This window comes from Ammospiza nelsoni, chromosome 4, assembly GCF_027579445.1.
Source record: "Ammospiza nelsoni isolate bAmmNel1 chromosome 4, bAmmNel1.pri, whole genome shotgun sequence".
NCBI classification, from domain to species: Eukaryota; Metazoa; Chordata; class Aves; order Passeriformes; family Passerellidae; genus Ammospiza; species Ammospiza nelsoni.
The window spans coordinates 4,047,475-4,063,767 of NC_080636.1; the positions used below are offsets into that span (position 1 = coordinate 4,047,475).

General features: G+C 40.4%; 1 protein-coding gene across 3 annotated transcripts in view; it reads right to left on the reverse strand.

Annotated features, from left to right (window-relative positions):
• Positions 1-16,293, reverse strand: part of CTNNA2 (catenin alpha 2) — a 484,474-nt gene that overhangs the window by 380,107 nt on the left and 88,074 nt on the right. For all 3 annotated transcript variants that reach the window (XM_059470196.1, XM_059470201.1, XM_059470200.1), the window contains exon 3: positions 3,930-4,125. In XM_059470196.1, coding sequence (XP_059326179.1) covers positions 3,930-4,125 — 196 coding nt within the window. The remainder of the gene's footprint in view (positions 1-3,929; positions 4,126-16,293) is intronic.

Below are 16,293 nucleotides of genomic sequence, written 5' to 3' on the forward strand. Positions count from 1 at the left end.
AAACCAGAGCCCAGTGGAACTGCAGTTTGTGAAAGATTTTTGTGTCAATCATGGCCTGAATTTCTCCTCCACAGGGAATTTCCTTGTTCACTACTGACCAATAAAAGACCAGTTGCATTTAGACACCTATGCATATGTAATTACAACATATGCTGTATTTTAATTCCTGTGAGTTCATCTTCACTTCTTTGCACTTCCAAGGGTTTGTAGCTCCACTCTTTATGGTCATGGAATCATGGAATGGTTTGGGTTGGAAGGGACCTTACAGATCATCGGGTTCCAACACCTGTCTGCTTTTCCTTGATTTATATTCCTTAATATAAAAAGGCATGAATGATAAACTTCCACATTTCCCAGGTTATCTTTGTCCCTCATCCAGGAGATCTTTTACACAACTCTGACAGTATCAGAATAAACACCCATACAGCAAAGAATTTAATGGCCCAGCAACTGGATCATCTCACTTAGGTGGTTTTGAAGTGTAAGTGTTCCTATTATGGAATCATTATGGGATACAGAGATACACAGGGATGAACTTTAGGCATCATTTCTTTTGTGTTGGGAAGGATGAAAGTTTGACAAGAAAGTCTCACAGATATGTGTGCTTGGCAGAAAGATTTTTGAATGTAGAGTCTGATGAAGGAATAGAGATGGAACCAAGTTTTGATACAGAAGAAAAGAATTGCTGAGCCAGTCTCACTGGATAACCAAGGAGGCAAAGGCTGTGTTAGTTAGAAGGGGTTTTTATGGCTTAGAGCAAAGGATAAACCCACCCCAAACAAGAAGATGTTTTTGCCAAGCAGAAAGAGAGCACAGGAAACAAGGCAGCAAATGTTGCAAGTAGAAAAAAGGTCTCAGAATTTTCCACTGCAAGAAAACTGAAAAACAACTTCTAGCTTAAACTGTAATGCACTGACTTTTAGTGATTGGAGAACAGTGACATGAATATGGTAATTACAGTAGTTATGATAGGCTAGAGATAAAAGTTAAGGTATAGATTGGTTCTACTGTATGAAGATGCTCAGCAGAGAAAAGTCTATAATGCATTGTGACCAAAAGAAAAGTATATAATGCATTGTAACCAAAAGAAAAGTATATAATGCACTGTAACCAAAAGAAAAGTCTATAATGCAATGTAACCAAAAGAAAAGTCTATAATGCATTGTAACCTAAACTCAGGGTCTCCAGGCCTGCCTGCAGCTGGAGCTGACAGCTGTGGGCACAGCTCTGTCACCCACAGGACTGCTGTGACACCTTGGATACAATAAACTGCATTTTTGAGAGCCCCTGGAGTCCCACATCCCTCATTTAGGTTCTTACATTTTGGTTTTTGCTCTTTGAGTTTTTAGAACAGGTTTCATGAATCAAACCAGTTTATCACCAAAGTTTTCTACAGCCAAAAGAAATTATCCTTCCACACTACAGAAGGAACGAGAATCTTAACACCATGGACATTCTCATTCATTGCAAAGCATTTTGCACTGATACAGAGCATTTTTTCCACACCTATCAATGCAAAGCAGGCGTCCCTGGAGTGAATTGCTGCCTTCAGTAGGACACAACACTACCCAGCAAGGCAGGGCAGGAAATGAGGAGAACACCAAGAGCCAGCTGTAAGTGCCGCAGACATTTTTAGGTTGACGATGTAATTATCCCAGCTGGAACCCTGCCAGGAAATCAGCCAGGAAAACACAGCCTCAGTTCATTAATCCAGCTCTTTATGCCACCCAGCTAAACATATCATTTCACATCACACCAGGGCTGCTCTCATTTACACGGCTTGTGGGTGCTAATAATGGTGTGTGGTGTCTCCTGCTCTCCTCATTATGGGATCGTGTTGAACAGGCCCCAAAAAAAGCTGCTCCACTTTTCTGACAGGCTTTTTTCCCAGCCTGGAGTGTTGACAAGAGATGAATGTGTGTGTCATTCTGTGTAATTCTGTTTAAGATCTTTTTCCTCCTCTCTGCTTCTTCATTGTTGTTTGGGTTGGTTTTTTCTAAATATAAGTTAAGAGAAGTAAAAGTCTTTTTGTCATGTAAAAAGACAGAAATTCAGTCTAGATAAAGAGTGTGCAAGTTTAGCTTGATGTCTCTAACTCAGGAGAAGGCTCCTGAGGAGAAGCTGAGTCAGCATCAAAAACCAAAAGGAAAATGTTAATAAATTCAGAGAGCACATGGGCACTCATATCACCACTGAAGATGCTGAACTACAACTTGACATGACACAAAATAAGTCATGTAAGCAACAGAAACTAAAGTAGTTGACAAATGAAAATTAATGCCAGAACAGTCAGCATCAGCATTAAAAATCTAAAAAAACCCCACCGAACCAAAACCATCACAACAAACACCCAGCAGAAAAAATAACCAATAAAACCCCACTAGAATACTGGAATATCATTGTACATAGAGCATACAGCAAATACTTAACTTATTCTGATGTACTGACAATTGAATGTTTAAGAAAACCCAAACCACACAGAACATGAAAACAGAGTGGAGAGGAGGAAAAAATACCCTCAGGAGAGAACAGACTGGAATATTCACTAATCAGTGCTTATATACACAAAATTTAACCCTGCATTCTCTTATGATCACTTCAGTCCAATTTTTGCAAGATAAAAAAAAAAACCATAGTATGAGTTCTGGGGTAGTAACTCACTGAATATCAGTATTTTACACCCAAATCCTTTAGACTCATTTTAAAATCTCAGTTGAAGATCTCTCAGTCTTGTTCTAAAACCCAATGCTGATGATACTGGCAGATGGTGTCTTTAGATGTAGGAGTTACAACGGAATAAACCTGAAAGGTACTTAATTCTGCTGCAATAAAAATAATTACAAAGTCAATAAAACTGAAACATTTTGTTATATGCCTATATATAGGCATATATTGAAAACATATTTTTCCCCTACCACACAGGTAAATTTGGAAGCACCTCATACCCATTTTATCTTTCGAAAAAAAATTGTCAGACCTTGTGAGTATCCATTTATCACCAACACCCAGAAAATAATTGTCTTAATATTGTTATTATACTTGTATTTTTAGGCTTTGATACTATTTTTTTATATATTTGAAATCACAAGTACTTCTATACTGCTCTTTTATCTGGTTGATAATTGTTAGATTGTTCAGAAATATACGTACCATAATCCTAGTGCTCCATTTGCACCCACAGGCTTTAAACCACTGCTCAGATTCAGCCAAGTGAAAAAAATCACATCATTTTCATCAATCACACAGCAGAATAAAAACCAGGCTGAAAATGGAACAGTAAGCTTTGGCACTGGGCAAAGATCTACTCCCACCAAGCATTTTTTCCTGTTGGAACCCTGGTTGCTGAGAATTTCAGACTTTCTGTGGTGACAGGCACTGACCCCCAGGAGAACACTGCATTGACCTGAGGCTGTGGAGAAGCTTCCAAAATGGAATGATGGAACTGGGATTGTGGAGCTTGAATAGAAGTGTGTGATATCACATGGTGGAAAACTTAGAGTTTAAGATTTTAGAATATAGCAATATATATAAAGCAAGATGGAGGTTGTAGGGCAGAGGCTGGTCCTTCTTCTTTAGGTACTTCTTCACCTTCTTCTTCACCTTCTTCTCCATGGGTTTAGGTGGTTTTGTGAAATTGGATAAAACAGTCCACACTGCAGGCATGGGTGGTTGGTTATTGGGAAAAAAGTAAAAATAATTTAGGTGTCATTTCTTAATTGGACAGTTTATCCTTGAAAGACCTTGTAGAGAGAGAGAGATGGGGCTCCATTTTTACCTTGTTAATGAAGTGCTGTGGAACTCACACTCTGTGAGACTGTGACATAGATAAGAACTAATAAAGATCTGAGTCCCAACAAGAAACACCATCTCACACATTTAATCCCAACCCTGGCAGAAAAGAAGAAAAAAATCCACATTTTCCCACATACCTTGTTTTCGAACATCATCTACAGCAGCAACCAACTCCTCCTTGAGATCCTGGCTCTCTTTAGCAATTTGGTCTCCTTTTTCCAAGAAGTTCTGAGTGGCCTGCTCCACTGAGGCAGCCAGAACATGAGCTTTCTTCGAGCGCCCTTTCTTCTTGCCAGACGGTCCTTTATTGCTCGTGTTCACCAGCGTCGTTACCTTTGGGCAGGAAAAACAAGCTTTTGTCAGTTTGAACAATTCTCTATTTATAGGAACACCTAATTCAATCTTCACACTATTTTCTGTGCCCTGGCAGGGATGTAGTGGCCACATGTTTTGAATAGATAAAATTGGAAGTATAAAATCCAGCGGCACGTCCCCCAAAAGAGGGTGTTCCTTTTAACCTCTCCTCAGTCTGGGCTAAGCAAATCAAAGCCAAGCAGCAAAAAGAAAAAGATAAGAACCGGGCATGGCAGGGCTGTGCTGCCAAAGCATCGTTTTTGTTACTTGTTTTCATTTTTTAAAAACGAAGACACTGATAAAATGGAATCTGAACACACAAGGGTCAGAAACCACTCAAAAAGCAATTGTCCCTTGAGATAATGTACTGGCAGTGACATGCAAGTGGTGACAAAAACATTGTGGCCATTTTCCAGACATGAAAGGTACAAAGAGCTCCCCCTGCAAAGATTATACAGGTTAAAACTCTTTGCCTTAGTGCTGTTTCACTGTATTCCCAATATTTTGTTATAAAACCACAGCAGGCAGCGAAATGATCCTACCAGTATTTAAACAGAGGGAAACTGCTTCCATGTTTGCAGAATCTCCTGAAGGAATTCTTTATTGGGCTGTCAATAAACTGATTAGAAAGCTTAAAATCACAGCCCAGTGTGTACATCCCACAGCTGAGTGCTGGGCAAAGAGGGAATCCTGCATCACTCCAGCAGTACCAGGCTGCTGCAGTGTAAAACTGGAATATTGAATTTGGTATCATCAGGTGTTAAATGCACAAAAAAAATGAGCAGGGATGCAGTTCTCCCTAACCAGGATACAAACCAGGGCACCTGTAGTGTTGTACCAGTGTTCTAAGCCACAAATTCGCTGTAGGAAAATAAATGCCTTTGTAAATAATAAAGACATTTCACTAAAAATCAAAAGATTCTAAAACAAGTATGAAAATTCACTATCCTCTCATCCCTGTTACCAGAAGAGTGACAAGGTCTGTGGTACAGTTTTGACTAAAAAGCCTTTTACCGTGCTCTTTGCGTTACTTTATTTTCTTTCAGCCAGTTTTTTTTTTTTTTCCAAATCACATCCTAAAACTACAGACTGTGAAAGAATAAATATGTGTACCTACATCTCTATATATAATCAGGGCTTGAAAATACCATATACATGGATGTATTGGGAGAAAAAAAAAAAGTAATCCAGGGTCTTCTTTCAGGAAGGAGTCTGCTTGGCGACTGGAATGCAACATTCATCCATCATATGGTTTGGGGTTTTTTCCCACTGTTTATATCTACAAATAATATTTTCTTTATTAGCTTTCCCTTACAAATATTCCTCATGAAATTTCCTGAAGATCCTTTCATAGCTGATCATTGTCATTGGCATCTAGCTCGGGACACCTACAGAAATGCAAGTAATTCTAACTCGCCACCAAACCATAAGAAAAGTTTATCAGAACTTCCCAATGTGGAAATAATTATAAATTGAGACAAAATATTTAGTAATATTTTCCTTAGGGCCTTTTTGAAATAAAATAACTGTTTTTTGTTATGCTGCTTAATACGCAGAAATAGATAAAAATCACTTAAATTGTGTGTAAGTGCTCAAAATCTTCTCAGTTTATAACTTCTGTGTAGAGCAGATGAACATGTGCAGGTCCTAGGGATGAAGAGGATCCAGCACTGGAACTTTTGCTAATGCTCTCACCTGCTGAGCCCACAACTAACACAGTCCACAGGAAAATCCAAATTACCACAGAAGATGGAGATTTCTTCTACCACTTCTCATAACCCACATTTAGAATACAGCACCCCCAAAGTCAATCCTCTTTGTCAAAAAGAAATACTGGTGCATTCTGTTTGAGCCCACTTCATAAATGTTTTGCTGCCCTTTTTTTTTTCTTATTTATTTTGTTTCTACCATTAAAAAATAAATTTCCATCATGTCAAAAGGTGAGACTCAAATATAATCACAGAAGAGTGCTAGCTTGAGAACACAAGATCATAAACAGTGCTAGAGACTTTGTTTGGCTCTGTGATTTGTAAACTTGAAGCAAAGGCTTTAAAATTTTAAACAAAATCTACTGTCATGAAATATAAAAAAAAAAAAAAAAAAGAAGCAACATCTTACTACCCTCTGATCAACAGCATCCAGATGAAACAAGGAGAGAAATCTCCATGTGGGGCTAGGATGTTCCCCTGGAAAATTAATTTCTGGATTCCAGTCCCTGCACCAACAGGTTGGGTTCTGGGTAATACAGAGATCTCATAGGAAGAAAGCAACTCATAAAAACTGGAATATTGCCATTTTACCCACCTTGTGTCAGCTTCTTTAAATTACATTAAATTACAAGTTAACAGGCTAAAAAAGCAATCTCTTCCAAAATTAGAATTCCTGTTTCACAAAGTCAGCTGTACTGGGACAGAGCAAAGGGGAAGGAAGGCTTCTGATACCAGTGACAGAAAAATCCATGGCATCCAAGCCTCCTTCCTATTTTTAAAAATCCAATAACCTATGAATTTATATAAATTGCATGAAAAAAAATGAAGCAAAAATAAGAATAACCTTTTATCTTATTAAAATAGTTTGGTTTTTCAGCAGGGCTTTCAAGCTAACTTGTTTATTTTAAATATCTTGCCCCACCTAAAGTGGTACAAAGGAAAGAATGTCTGTATCAGCTTCTGTTACTAATTAATGCAGAAGTCACGCAAAATTCTGTACAATTATCAAATATATCACTTGATAATTACCATAAGCTCATTTGGCAGCCTTGTAATGATCCTGGCTTTGTGATCACACTAGGGAACCTTGCTCTCTTATTTTATTAAAGAAGCTTCACACAGTCCTAGCACAGATCTCTGCTGGAATTAACAGAACTTCACTAATTAATAGTTCAGCCCCATCCTGAATTAAGGCCTCCTTACCCAGCCCCAGCAGCACAAAAGGAAGGTGAGGATGTCTTTGCTAAAAGCAGAAAATTCTATTAGCATGGATTTCCCCATGGCAGAGGTCAGGTGTGGGCAGGGGATGGCAGAAGTGAGAGGGGACAGAGCTGGATCACACACTCATCAAACAATCCCCTGTCAGCAGCTCCAGCTCACACCAGGACATTCCCGGCTCTCTGAATTCAACTGTCTTCCCTACAGATTTCTGAAAGGGGTGGGCCACGAGTTTCAGAGTTGTAATTCTGCCCCTTTGCCTTCTCTTTGCTCAGTATCTGCTCGAATTTCATTAGTTACCCAAAACTTTCCATAACCACGTTAAAGACAGGCACATATTGACAACTCTTGAGGCAAATATTATAGACCTTTTTTTCCCCTTTTTTTTAATTTTTAATTATCTTGCTAATCCTTATGGTTTCTCTCTGGTCCCATCCCACAGGACAGATGCCTTGGTGTTGTGTTTTCAGCACAGATTGGGTGATGAAAGGATTGAGAGCAGCCCTTTGGAGAAAGGCTCGAGGACACTGGTGGCATATGGCACAGGGACTGGACCAGGTGAACTTTAAAGGTGTCTTCCAGCACAAATAATTTGATGATTCTGTGATTCTACACATTTAAATATCAATGACAGAGGTTGTTGGGAGTTTTTTCTGAGAGTGGACAGCATTTATACATTTCCTTGTTTTTTAATAAAGCAAAGCAGGCAAATCAAATACAGCTCTGCAAACATGAAAGCAATTCAGGCAAATACTTGGCTCTGCTTGTGGCAGTTGCAGTCAATGTAAAAGAGTTTCTATGAAGGATGACTAATTATTTACAAAAAAAAATTAAAATTCACTATTTCCCCCCTATGCCCCTTTTTTCAAGTAAGTATTATTTGATCTTCCTAGTGGCATTTTTTGGATGTGAACAGCTACGAGTTACTTCTCTCCTCTCATGCACTCATAGGTCACCAAGGTGCTGGAAACACTCAATGACCTGAGCAAAGACAGCCCTGACATTTCAGTGGAATGCCTTTTTCTTTTCTGGGTATCAGCTGCCCTTCCACTCCACGGCACCCTCTCACTGCCTCACTGGCTGTACAAGTCACCCCCTGAGCACTCAAAATCCTGCTGCTTCCAAAAGAGGTTTGTTGCATCAAGGGAAAAAAAAAAAATCATTACAACTGTCTGAAAACACAAAACCTCTTTTTCCAAACCGTCTCATGGTTGTGTTTGCTTTTTTTGTTGCTGTTGTTTGTTGTCTTTGGCAGAAAAGACCTTTCAGAACACCTGGAGAGAGAAGCAGATTGTGTTGGGGGTTACATGGGAAGATCTAATTTGATTCCCTGCTCCAAACGATGTGGAGAACAGACCTGAGCACTGTGTTTGTGACCTTCCCTTGGACCATCCAGCAGCACAGCAAACAGGGATGGGATTTTGCCACACAAATTCCTGGCTCTGCACACCAAAGACTGAAGTTATGGTGTGGCTCTCTGCAGCAGCTCATTAGCTGATCCCACTCCAACTGCAAGGTGTTATTGAGCAAAGTACAGGAGAAAATGCTTTCAACAACTACTTTTCATTCACATACAAAACAGAAAACAGCTAAATTGGATTTTTTCCATATTTCTGCAGAGAAGAAGATAACTTGCTGGGGTTTTTTCCCATATTTGTGCTTATTTTCTAGTGCCACATAAAAAGAAGGGTATTTTTTCCCTATTACACCAATATGTGTGAACACAGATGTTCTGCTGAGCACAATTCAGTCTGTAACATAACTCCATTTTTTGATAATAACTGTTCTTCAATTTTCCCTATCAACTTGAGTAATTTGCCACTGTCCTTACCCCATAAATCATAACAGCTTACATAATTAACTCTTGTAATTATCTCCGCACGATTAGCACCAGCTGTCTACCTAATTCATAGAACTCAAATTCTCTTTCTCTTCTATGTGGGTACTTGGATTCTCATTGATGAGCAGAACTTTGCCCATCCACGCTGAATTCCAGGGGTTTAACCCAGCTTTTTGCACTCCTTCCAGCTCCCCTCAGTGTTTGCAAACACCTGGGGGTGAGAGGCATTCAGGAGTCAGCAGGCTTCTCTCCCTAATGCAGAAATTATTGGCTGGGGTGCTACAAAATGCCAGTGCCACACCTCCCTTTTGGCTGGGAAGCACCCAGATAACTGAGGCAACAATGATTACAGCCAGGATTTTTTATATTTGAATCCTCAGTGTAGCTTGAGGGCAGCGAGCAGCCCTGATTCACATTTCTGCTGCCAAACACTGATTCCTGAACAAATCTGCATATTTATATTCTGCCCACGTGATGCACCTTTAGGATGTAATTTGGAGATAGCAACACCATTGCTGCTAATTTTTATTTTTCTTATCAGTGCTCCCACCAAGGGAAGAGGTTTACATCCTGGCCAATGTGATTGAATATTATATAAGGCACTTTGAAAGTTCTTCAGCAAGTATTAATTCTCAGTGGAATTTCTGACTACTTGTTATGCTATCAAAAAGAATAAAACATAAATAAACCACCTCACACTTACTTTCCTCCTACAAATCTTCACGAAAAACCATCAAAAATGTCTACAACAGACACACAAGCCTGAAATATGTTTTCACAAAACATATTGTTAAGAAAAAGAAGACTACAAAAACACAATTCAATGAAGAATCATAGTTATGTTCCTCCTACAAATCTTGATGAAAAATGAAGGCACCAAAACCTGCAGCATGTTTTCACTGACTCTCCCATAACTGAAACAAGAATCAATTTAAATTAAGCTAATAAAATGTCTCCCATAATACAATTTGTCTCTAATTTGTAATAAATTAGATGCAAAGGTTATTAAATTCTCCTTTTGTGACAAATTTCTCCTGTTAATTGGCACTAAAGGACTGTGATGCTATTTAGAAGACAAATATGAATTCCAGGAATTACCTGCTAGACAGGAAAATGAGATTATGCTAATATTCCAGTCATGAAGGACAGAAGATTTCTATTCCTCAGGTTTCCCAAGGATTCACTTGCTCCTTACATTACCTTGAGGTTCCTCACACCATCCCACTGTCAACTGGTAATTCCAGGAGTTCACCATCTCTTGGAACTGGCAGCACAAGCAGCAACATCCATTACTGTCCCCTCTCTGTGCTGGCAGGATTGCAGAACCTCACTTTTAAGAACTAAATAACCCCATTCCGGAGCACATGTTTCCAGTATCTTGTTAGGATTTGGGCAATTCCAGCTTTTGCCACGAGAGAAAAGCTGAAGCGGGTGTTTAATTGGAGCAACTGCACATTCTCTGGCAAAACCATTGGCTTAATTTGACTCCTAAAAAGTTTGTTCAATGCTTTCAAATGCAAGAAAATGATGAAAGTCAAATTTTAAGATGCTCCTCTCAATGTGTAATTCACTGTGGGTTTTCTACCTGCACAAAAGGGCTTGGTCCCAGGCAAGTCCAACAGCCAAAGACAGCACAGAATCCACAGATTCCCATAATTTCATTTTTTATGTTACACCAAAGCACATCAGGCTGTACCATTTCAAAAATTCATATCTGTGCCTTGTGTTAAACATGAATTTTCTCTCTTCTCTTTCTTCATTATGCATAAGAGCATTTCATGATCCCACTAAGATGAAAAGAGGAACAAGAATTCCTCCCCTTAAAATGGCCTAATTGTGGCAGGTGACCACCTGGGGGGCCATGAACTGGGGGGCACAGCATTGTCCTGGGGGTAAGAAATGTGGGTTTGAAGTTCCTCAGGCTCAGAGAGAAGTGAACCAGGTCTTCTTCCTTCAGGGGTGAGCACATTTACACCTGGGATAGTTTATAAGGAGGCTGGCTGCAACACCAGCATGCTTGGGATTGAGGAATGAAGAAGAATGAGCCATTTCTTAACCCTGAAGGAAGATTTCAAGCTAAGTCCAAGCAAACTTGTGCTCTATTAATCATCATTTGATGGAAACTCCCCTCTGCTCAGAGTCCAGCACGTAAACTCTGGAAAGGGATGGGATTTCAGAAAGCTCCCTTTCACATCTCTCCCACAACATCCTCCAAATCTCACTCCTCAGCTTCTCTCTCCTCTTCTCCATGTGTTGAAAAGGAGAACTGATCATGCAACTTCTGTTTATGGATATCACTCCCAGAGCTGGGTGCCTAAACGGACTTGGCACCTCCAAACCTTCCAGTCTTCCAAAGCTCTAAATCAAGGATCCTTCTGGGTTTTATATAGCAGAGAATGAATTTTAATTGGAGCAACATTTGGCAAATCCTTCCTGCTTGTGATCCTGTCACTATCTTCCTTCTGTTTCTCATTGTTTAAGCGAGACAACATCACGTATCCACGTGGGAACTTAAAATGCTGAAACCACCAAAGGCAAAGTTCTGTGGCTCCAAATGATCATCTCTGTGCGACTCAGCAGGGGTTTAACAGACCACAATGCACAAAACATTCCCTGAAACAGTAAAACATGAAGTTTATCCTACCCCAGCTAAACCAGAAAACTGGAATCTACCTGATAATCAGTAAATACACATTAAATAGAGTGACCTCAAAGCAGCCAGGAATGTCAACTTCCAGAGCTGTGTTAAATGATCTTGGCAACCACGGAGCAGTAATTGAGGATGAAGTAATTTTTTGCATTCAGTAACTTTAGTTAATTTCTCATAGTTCATAAGTTATTACTACTGCAAGCCCCTGCTGACATCTGTTATTTTCCTTGTTAATTAAAACAGTAAATGTCACTGATGCCATCCATAAGTGCATGTTTTTCTCCAGTTTTACCAACTTTTAATTTTGGGAAAAACTTTGTTGCACTACTTTTGCATGTAGAAGGAAAGCCATCATCATCTCCAGTTTGCTGTCAGGATAGGAAGCCCCCCAAAAAACCTGCCCACAATCTATGTCAATGATAAATAAAAAGTACAAATCAAAGTATAAAGCAACACCCCATAACTCTAATAACTCCAATTCCTTCCAAAACTGAATACAGCACTGGTAGTCAAGCTTACAAACACATCACATGGAATATGTGAGATATGTAGGCAATACCTATGCATTAATATCACAAAATTAAGTCTCAAAGGGTATCAAAAATAAAAAAAAAAACCTGTATTATGTGGGACAAAATTATTTGTATTATGTATTATTGTGGGAGAAAATCAACAAGCAAGTTTTCATTTCCATACTCAGTTATCACCATTATCAATCAGAAACAAAGCTACCTTGGCCTAAATATTATTAAGTGGATCTTCAAAATCTCAAAAAAAAAAAAAAAAAAAAAAGAAAAAACCACCAAGACAAGGAAAACTCATACATCTATAGTTGAATTAGAAAATTAGAACCAAATGCAAGTGTATTTACACTCATCTCAAAGTACCAAATCACTTAAGAGCTGTAAATCAAAAAAAAAAGCCAAAATCCAACGTGGCATCACACTGCCTCCCATTCCACCAGCAGCACTTATTTCTCCTGGTTCTTTAGCAGAACAGAGAATAAATCCAAAGGGTCTCAGACTGATCCGAGGAAGATATTGCATTTAACCACATGAGGGCACACCACACTAGAGTAACAGAAAAACTCCTGTGAAATCCCGGGGTTCATTGTACTTGTGTTGTTTTATTGGATCTTCAGGAGAGCACGAGCCTTGGCACTGTAAATAGCACACGCCTGACAAAGGGAAATTCTTAGCTGGTATTTAATGCACTATTTTCTTGCCACTTCTTGTTGGTTTAAAAATCTGCTAGCAATGTTAAAAGCAGCAGTATTTTAAGATGTAGTTATCAAAGGAACTCAACCACAGAGCAGGCAGCAAGTTGTACTGCTAGGGGAAAAAGTGAAGGAAAAGGAAAAAGTGAGATAGCAATTGCTTTAGCGAGGTTCTACAGCTTTTCATAACTAATTCTGGGGTTGTGGACTCTCCATCCCTTCAAGTGTCCAGGGCCAGGCTGGAGGGAGCTTGGAGCAACCTGGGATAGTGGAAGGTGTCCCTGCCCCTGGCAGGGGTGGAACGGGATTATTTCAATATTCCTTCCAACTCAAACCATTCTAGAATTACACGGAGGGACTAAAACACCTGCAAAGTTTTATTTCCTACCTTCCTAGATACCACCTTCCTATTCTATCTGGAATAGAAACTTCAATATTATCTTTCTTTAGGTTTTTTCTCCAATGACTCAGACATTGTACGAGGAGAAATAACACAAAAGGATTTAAAAAATCCTGGACTGGATACCAAAATAAGATAGCAGGTAACTATAAAAGCAGGTAGAACAATATTGAAGCTTCTCACAGGCAGCTGATCTCCCCAGGCTGGAGAGAGGAGTTGCTCCACCAGGAGTTGCGTCCTCAGGGCAATGTTATTGCTTGTGAACTGCCCTAAACAGCACTGAAAACAATCTCATACATCACTAAATACCAAAGGCAAACGATTCCCAGGAGTTTCTGTTTCAGTTCATGTAAAGCACTGTAAGTGAGGGAAGTAAAGTATTTCAGACATATGTGGTGAGTTAGTGCTCTGGTTTCTCTGTAACAACTAATATATCTTTTTTTAATGTAAACCTTGCCCATAAAGAACAGCAGAAAACAGAAGCAAGCAAACTTCCACTCTATATATACATAGATTAAATCAAAACTCCCCCAGAACTGATACTACTTAATTTTCTAGGGAGTCTATTCTGAATATTAAGAATAATAATGAAATTAACTTCTTCTTCATGCCATTTCATTGCACTCAGGCTTATGTTATGAACAGCACAGAGTGTCCTGGTGAGACTGCAAATCCAGAGCACCTAAGAATTCCCACACAGGAAAGCAGAAGAGAGTATTCCCTGAAGGGTGCTTTATTTAGGTTGTTTATTTTGCACATTTCACACACTGTATAAAATCTCCATCGCCAACGTAAAATTCTCAAATTAGCACAGAATCACAGAATATCCTCAGCTGGAAGGGACCCACAAGGATCATCCAGGCCAGCTCCTGGCTCTGCACAGCCACCCCAACAATCCCACCCTGGGCATCCTTGGGAGTGGTGTCCAAACTCTCGTGGAGCTCTGGCAGATTTGGGGCTGTGCCCATTCCCTGGGGAGCCTGGGCAGTGCCAGCACCCTCTGGGGGAAGAACCTTGCCCTGAAACCCACCCTAAACCCTCCCTGGGGCAGCTCCAGCCACTCCCTCGGGCTGTGTCACTGTCACAGGGAGCAGAGATCGGAGCTGCAGACCCTGACTCTTCTCCAGCATAACAAGCCCAATGACCTCAGTCACTCCTCATATGGCCCCCCTAGAGCCTTCAACATCTTCACAGCTGTTACACTCATCATCAGAACTCCATTTAGGCTGGAAGGGACTCTGGATACCAAGCCCAGCTCCTCCACTAAGCAGGGCCACATTCAAAGTAGGATAAGGATTTGTTCCAGTACCGCAAAGTCTGGTTTATTCACAAGTGTCACTGCCATATTTTCTGAAAAATCCTCTTGCCCAGGACTCTTCTCCTGGGAAGCTGAGAAGCCTCAGAGGAAAAGGAAAACAATTCTTATCTCATTTGCTTCTCCTGTGTTTTGCTGCTTTGGAATGTGTCTGGAGATTGTTCATCCAACAGGTGATTGTTTCATTGGTTTCATGTGGATTGTTTTGGCTTATTGGCCAATCAGGGCCAAGCTGTGCTGGGACTCCGGAAAGAGTCACAAGTTTTTCTTTAATATCTTTGTAGCTTTCTGTAAGTATCCTTTCTGTATTGTATAGTATAGTACAGTATTCTTTAATATATTATCATAAAGTAATAAATTAGCCTTCTGAGAACATGGAGTCAGATTCACAATTCCTTCATCTGGGAACCCTGTGAATACAAGACATGAGCCCCAAAAAGGACTCAGCACTGCTGATGTGGTCTTAGAACAATTGCTGAGAGGGGAATTCTTGCATCCCTTCACTCTCTATTATTTCTATGTTAAACCCACCAGAACAGGTCCATGTTGATGTGGCTCTCCAGTCCCACGTTCTGAATTTTCCCCAGACTCTGACATTCTCCCTGCAGGGCAGTGCTCAGTCACCCTCCACCCAGCCCACACCACAGCACCAGGTGCCTCCATCCCCTGCAGGACTCTGCACTGGCTTTTGCTGAGCTTCCCTTGGTTCTGCAAGCTGAGATACTCCTCATACCAGCCCTACTTCTTGAGTGTATCAACCTTCCTCCCAAACTGGTGTTGTCTGGAAATTTATTGAGAGTGTATTTCACCCCAGTGCCCAGTCCAATGACAAGACATCAAACAAGGTCAGCTTGACCCCAAGCCCTGCAGAATTCCCTTGCAATTGGTGGCCATCAATTTCCTACCCCTATCACTGAAGTCCAGAAATCCAGCCAATTTTTGACCTCCTCTGTAGTCCCCATATCCCCTGAACATTGTAGAGAGACTGAGAAGACAGAGCCTGTATTTCATCTACAGTCAGAAAGCAAAGCCTATATTTCATCTATGTTTCTCTCTATTGTGTACCTTTTCACAGCAATACAGGAAAAAAAAAAGCTATCCTAAAAAAAACCACCAGAAAAAGAACAGAATTTTGTTGTTACAAACAACTTGTTTGAGAGATTTGATGGAGTCTGTGGAAAGGCTCCTTAGGATCTTTTTTGTTTGTTTTTCTTTTTTCCTTAATAACAACAGACTGAGCTTTCAAGTCATTACTATACAGCTAAAATGAGACTCCAAGCTGTCTTTTGATGGTCATGCACAGGATGTATCTGCCATTGGAGATCAACCACAGGGTGTATCTGCCATTGGAGATCAACCACCTCATCCACTTAGGCTGGGGGGGTTTTACATCACTTTCCAGTACGGCATAGTTCATGAATTCCAAGGGTATGGTGCTAAGCTGGCACACAAACACAGAGTCACAGAATCATGGAATGGTTTGGGATGGAAGGCACTTTAAAGACCATCTGGTTCCAAGTCCCCTGTCATGGGCAGGGAACACCTCCCACTATCCCAGTTTGCTCCAAGCCCTGTCCAGCCTGGCCTGGGACACTTCCACGGATCCAGGGGCTTCTCTGGGAAATCTGTGCCAGGATCTCACAGGAAATAATGTCTTCCCAATATCTAACCTAAATTTCACCTTTTTCAGCCCAACCCATTACTTCTTGTCCTAGCACTGCAGTTCCTGATGAAGAATCCCACTCTGGCTTCCCTGTAGTCCCTTGGATACTGGAAGGTACTGTGAGGTCTCCACACCA